The sequence below is a fragment of the Cryptomeria japonica genome, chromosome 4 (genome assembly GCF_030272615.1).
Source record: "Cryptomeria japonica chromosome 4, Sugi_1.0, whole genome shotgun sequence".
Classification (NCBI taxonomy): domain Eukaryota; kingdom Viridiplantae; phylum Streptophyta; class Pinopsida; order Cupressales; family Cupressaceae; genus Cryptomeria; species Cryptomeria japonica.
Genome location: NC_081408.1, coordinates 501,290,068 through 501,296,398, shown reverse-complemented (window position 1 = coordinate 501,296,398; position 6,331 = coordinate 501,290,068). Strand labels below are relative to the sequence as shown.

Sequence of the window (6,331 nt, the reverse complement as noted above, 5' to 3'; positions counted from 1 at the left end):
TAAATAATGTTGTATTTCTAAAATACTTTTGTATAATTACATGCTATAAATGATAAATTATTTGATATTTTATAATTACACAATCAAATTAATTTTATTCATGGCTACACATCCTATATAGTACACTTGCAAATCTATAATATCAAGTAATATTATATTTAATTTTGTTAGCTTTATAAAAAATTGTTGATCTCTATTTTTATTATTTTAATTTTTACTTTTACGTTTTCAATTATATGTATTTATAGACATATATTTTTTTAAATTATGTGTATTATATTTACCTATTTTAATTCGAATAACTTTTATATATATATAGTTCGAACATGAGACTAACATGATCTAAAGTTTCTGCGCGAAGACTGGGGAGCGCAACCGGGCTCGTCGATAAGAACATCTAGGGCAGCAGTCGACGGAGAGGAAGAAGGCAGCAAAAGGCAATATATGTCACTGGCAAGGGGCCCAACATGAAGGGGCTTCCCCCACCCAAAATCCACATCCATTAGCTCCATTCTCGACCACTGTGAAGTCACCAAGCTCGCCACCATATCAGGCCGGACACTTTTATCAGCCAAATAGTCAATCACGGAGCGTACATAATCATCCAAAAGTCTGGCCTTGGCCTTCTGCAAAAGTTGTACAGCGTAGGAAAGAGGGAGCTCTGTGAGCTCATCTACAGTGCTCTCTGCACAGGCAAGCACAAAGGCATTTCCATAGAAGCCCGCAGGAAGCTGTGGTTGGAGCTTGCGCCTCACATTGGCGCTGAAGAGCAGCTTGATGCTCTGCCCACCAGATCCATTCTGCCCTCTATATTTCAACGGTATTTTTCAACAACAGTTTTTCCCTAAAAGATGGAAATGGCGAACTTTCGGGGCGAGTGAAGTTTGGAGATTGATGCGATTGGCAGGCAGAGGGCTCAGCGTTGGGGGATGAGGCGGTGTCTGATCTGCTTCCTCCAAAGGATCTGTTTGGCGCCCGAGCTGGAAATGTGCCGCAATGGGTTTTTCAGGAGGGTGGATGGGTGGATGTGTTGGCTTCGCCCGCTCGCTCTTCGGAGGAGAAAACATTTCAGTTTGTCCCTTCTTCTGCTTACTTCAGAGGGTTTTTCCGACGACATTAAAATCGGGCTCGAAATCTGGGAACATGGCACAAGGGCAAACAAAATTGGAGGGTTTCTAAAAATAAGGCTCCGAGTCATATGGCGAATGCCTCTGCGAATTTGGTAAAGGATTTGGGGGGTCATGCACAGAGTTCGGTTTTTCCCTCGCAGCCTGCTCCGATTCCAATTCCATTGATTGATGCCTCGGATGCCGTTTTGGGGAAGAAAGCCCTAGATCTTCAAGTTCTAGCGGTTGTGATTCAGGTCTGGGGTGATCCTATTTCCCTGTCCAAGCTTCACTATAAAATTCATGCTCAATGGTATGGCACTTTGTTCTTTCATGTTCTTTCTGTAAACCCGTTTATTGTTGTGTTTGATTCAGCATCTGCTAGGGATAAGTCTCTTAGTACTCCATTCTTTTGGCTTGGAAAAAACCTGATTTTTGTGGAAAGTTGGAAACCCTTTTTGTGAGCTTCTAGAGTTAGCCCAAAACAGGTCCCTGTGTGGTTTAAACTTCCACTTCTACCATCCGAATTTATTGAATCTAACATATTAACAAAAATTAGGGATTCGTTGGGTAAATTCTTGATGTCTTGTTCATTGCTTGAGGATGGGGTACTGGTTGTTAAAATTTGTGTGTTAACTTGCCCTAACACTCCTTTGCCAAAGTTTTGCAATATTAGGTCTCCCTTTGGTTTATGGCGGCAAAATTTGGTTAAGGATTCGGGGGTTTTTGGTCGCTCTGTTGTAGTTATGGATTCTCCAATGTTTTTTCACATGAAATCCTTCCGTTTTGGTTCGGGGGAAGCTGAATCTCCGTTTGTTGAAAATGTGGAAGCTCATACCTGGGAAAAAATACAATTGTCTGGTCCTGCTATCAATCCTCCTTCCCTTGTGAACAAACCCTTCTCTACTATGGATTCCGTAGTGGCTTTCAATAATTCTGTTCCTCCCTCGAGGATTGGCCGTTCAAATGTTCTTCCTCTGAAAAAACCTAATGTCTCTAATATGGGTCCATCTTCTAAGCCCGTGGTTGATCTGGGCATCTCTGAGCCTATGGTTGACTTGGGCAATATGTTAGGGGCTGAATCACGTGTCCCTGGTGTCCTTCATAAAGATATAGGTGATGTAATTGCCTCAATTGGGGGGACTTTATTAGATCATGCTTCGCAAGTACTTGAGGGTTTATTAGAAAATGTTAATTCTGTGGACATTGTTCTAGATGACCTTCTCATTGCTCAAGTTCAGGATTTAGCTAATACTAACAAGGCTCTTCTAGATTCTCCTTTAGCTAACAAGGTACTCTCCTCGATTTCAATGGATTTAGGTGTTTTGGAGAATGACTTGGCTACTTTTCCTATCAATAACCCTTTTGATCTCCTTGGTAGAGATAAGGCGTTGGTGGCTCCAGGACTTGGGTCACCACTAGTTCCTGTGGTCTCAGACAAGGAGGAGAATGGGGTAGATAAGGCCATCGTGGCGGCTGCTTCAGGGCTTCCTTTGGTTCAAACTCCTCTTCTCCCTTCCTCGTCCTTGTCTACTCCAGGGAAAAGGGGGCGTAAGCTTAAGCATGTCAAAACAAAATTAGAAATTGATGCGGGGATCCAATCTACTATTTTGTCTTCCTTAGAAACTTTGAAGAAGAAAATATCGAAGAAACCCTTTAGTCCTCCCCTTACAAGAGCTCTAGCTACTAAACGTAGTCTTCATAAGGTTTTTTCAGTTGGGGTGGTTTCCCCAGTCTCGTTGAATGCTTCAAGGGGAGCTGAGGCCTCCCCTCAGGATCAATCAGGTTAATATCCTGGAATGTTAGGGGCTTAAACGCCCCTAACAAACGACACTTGATTAAGTCACAATTGGACTTAATGAAGTGTGATTTGGTGTTGTTACAAGAAACTGAGCTTAATCTACAATCGGCAGATAGGTTATTTTCCTCTTGGAAAGTTTGGAATTTTTGTTCATCTCCCTCTTTAGGGGCGTCGGGTGGGTTGGCAGTTATTTGGAGAGATTCTGTTGTTCACTTCTTGTTAGTTGCTTCATCATCTAATTGGATGCTTGGAATAGTTAAGAGTAGATCATCAAACTTAAAGTTTTGGCTATTTAATGTTTATGGCCCTTCTGGGGTTCTAGAGAAAAGAATGCTTTGGAATTTCTTGGTTTCTCTTGCTACTTTTCTGCAAAATGTTTTTCTGATTTGTGGGGGTGATTTCAATGCAATTACTAATTTGGATGAAAAGGTTGGAGGAATTATCCCTAATAAGAATGCTATTTCAGATTTTTGCAATTTCATTCAGTCCTTGAGTCTAGTTGATTGTATGCCTCTTAATGGTTCATTTACATGGACTAATATGCGAAGGGACTTTTGTCAAATTTGGGAAAGGTTGGATCGTTTCATGGTTTCAGATAATTGGTTTAGTTCAGGACATGATTTTGTATCCTCAATTCTTCCCTTTACCGGCTTTGATCATTTCCCTATTCAGTTCGATATTTTTGAGGATAGGGCTCCTAAAAAGTTACCATTCAAGTTTGAGCCAATGTGGTTTAGGGACCAATCTTTTTTGCCTTCCTTAAAATTTTGGTGGAATTCAGCCCCTTTTTTTCCTAGGTCTAGGATGTTTCAGCTAGTTAAAAAGTTGGGCTTCTTGAAGACAAGAATAAAGGATTGGAACGTACAACATTTTAAGAATGTTTTGGTGAAAAGGCTAGGATTCAGGAGGAAATTGAGCAACTTAATAAAAAAATTGTTGCTTCAGGAATGTCTGCTGCAATGTACGACGAGCTTAAAACACTGAATGTTCAGTTGAGTGAGATTCTGGCTAGGGAAGAATCTTATTGGAGGTAGAAGTCTAGGGATCTTTGGCTTTCTGAAGGTGATCAAAATACCAAATTCTTTCATTCCTCCTCTAAGCTCAAGAGACTTCGCAATCGAATCTCTTGTATTATTGATTCTAATGGTAATACTTTGCTAGATGAAGACGAAATAGCCTCTAAAGCTGTAAGGTTTTTTAAGTCTCTTCTCTCAGTAGAGCCAGTGGTGGTTGATGACGAGTTTGTAAATTCGATCCCTCCCTTAGTCTCTCAAGAAGATAATAAGATGTTGATGGCCCCATTTTCGTTAGCTGAATTGAAAGAGATAGTCTTTTCCATGCACCTGGAAAAGGCATCGGGACCGGATGGATTTACGACATTATTCTTCCAGAAATGTTGGAAATTTATAGGGAAAGATGTGTTGTTAGCCTTGGAGGAGTCTAGAAGGAATAGGGCGATTCTAAGGGAAATTAATACTACTCTTATTGCTATTATCCCGAAGGTAGATAACCCTACCTCTTTTTCGGACTTTCATCCAATTGCCTTGTGTACCACCTTATACAAAATCTTTACTAAGGCAATTTCGGTTAGATTATCTAAGCTCCTTCCTCGGATAATTTCGTTAGAGCAGGGTGGGTTTGTGCCTAGCCAGGAAACTCCTAAAGGTGCCATTGTAGCTCACGAAATCCTGCACTCTATTTCTCAGCAAAAGGTGTCAGCAATGATCCTCAAATTAGACATGCTTAAAGCATATGATCATGTCAATTGGTAGTCCTTGCTCACTGTTTTAAGCTAGTTTGGGTTCTCAAGGTGTTGGGTTAAGTGGATCTATTCATGTATATCCTCTTCCCACTTCTTAGTACTGATTAATGGGTCTCCGTTAGGTTTTTTTGCCTCATCTCGGGTATTAGACAAGCAGATCTCTTATCCCCTTTTTTGTTTATCATTCTAGCGGAAGCGTTAAGTAGGGCTATATCTAATTCTACAGCCTCAGATCTTTGGCCAGGTATCAGACTGGATGGCCTCCCTTCTTCACAATCTCATTTCTTATTCGCTAATGATACGCTTTTGTTTGGGAAGGCCACTATGAGAGAAGCACAAGCTATTGAGAAAATTATCTCTGACCATACAACCTTTTCCAGCCGAAAGGTTAACAAGCAAAAGTCCAAAATCTTTTTTGTCAATGTCCCCACTATAGTTCGGGACAATCTTATCCGCTTTTGGAATTTTCAAGTTGGGTCTTTCCCCTGTATTTATTTAGGCATTCCTTTCTTTTTGGGGGCAGATAAGAACTCTTTTTGGGATAAAATTGTCCATTCTATCTCCTCCAGAATTTCCTCCTGGAATCACAAGTGGTTAACAATGGTTGGCAAGATTCTTCTAATCAAATCAGTTTTGAGTGCTATACCTACATATCTCATGTCTATCCTACAGGCTCTCTCTCAAGTTGTTAAGAGGTTAAAGGTATCCCTCAGGTCCTTCCTTTGGAATGATAATTTAGGAGGAAAGAATAAGATTCCTCTTCTACCTTGGGATAACATTTGTCATCCCAAGAAGCTAAAATAAGGCATTGGGGGCTAAATTGATTTGGAAATTATACACAACCCCTCGTTGTAAATGGGCCTCCGTCGTGCTTGCTAAATATTTAAGGGGAACACCCAAAGAAAGGATTTTTATTGCAACATCCCTTCCGAAGGGCTCTACATTTTGGAATTTTCTGATTTCTTGTAGAGAGGTGATTTTGCCTCATTTATCCTAGGTTATTCATAATGGGAGAAAGGCCTATTTTTGGGATGAAGTTTGGAATGGGCATCCTGCTCTCTCAACTATCTATGATTGGTCCCCTTTGTCAGATATCCTTTCAACTCTTTGGGGACCTTTTGTTGCAGACTATTTTACCATTGACACCTCAGGGCCATGTGAAGTGGTCAAATGGAAGGATATCCCTCCCCTAGTTATTAACATTAATATTGTTTTATCTTTTATAGAAGAACTTCGTAAGAGACCTGTAGTTTTTCAATATAAAGAGGATTCTTTGGTTTGGATTAAAAATGCGTCAGGCTCCTATTCGGTAAAAGAGGGGTACAATTCTTTGATCCAGACCCCTGTATCTATCTGTTGGCCTACTAAGCTATTATGGCACTCTGCTTGTCTTCCAAAAGCAGGGGCTTTTTCCTGGCTAATAGTCCAAGATAAAATCCTCACTGGAATGTGTCTGGATAGGCTTGGGATTACGACAGTGTTTCCTTGTGTTTTTTTGTGGCTATTGTATGGAATCGGTGGATCACCTCTTCCTACTTTGTCCCTTTACCTCTAAGTGTTGGTATTGGTTGTTTGGTATGTTAGGGTGGTCCTCTGCTCTCTGCTCAAGTCTACTTTCACAATTTAAATCATGGCCCTTGTTGTTTCTTGCTTCGTTCTATT

General features: G+C 40.6%; 1 protein-coding gene across 1 annotated transcript; it reads right to left on the bottom strand.

The window, feature by feature from the left end:
- Positions 1-332: 332 nt before the first annotated feature.
- Positions 333-1,067, bottom strand: LOC131031403 (alcohol acyltransferase 9-like). Its single transcript, XM_057962522.2, has 2 exons — positions 867-1,067; positions 333-782 (listed from the first exon to the last, which is right to left on the bottom strand). Exons 1-2 carry the CDS (start codon positions 1,065-1,067, stop codon positions 333-335), a joined length of 651 nt encoding a protein of 216 aa, XP_057818505.2.
- Between the last annotated feature and the right edge of the window lie 5,264 nt (positions 1,068-6,331).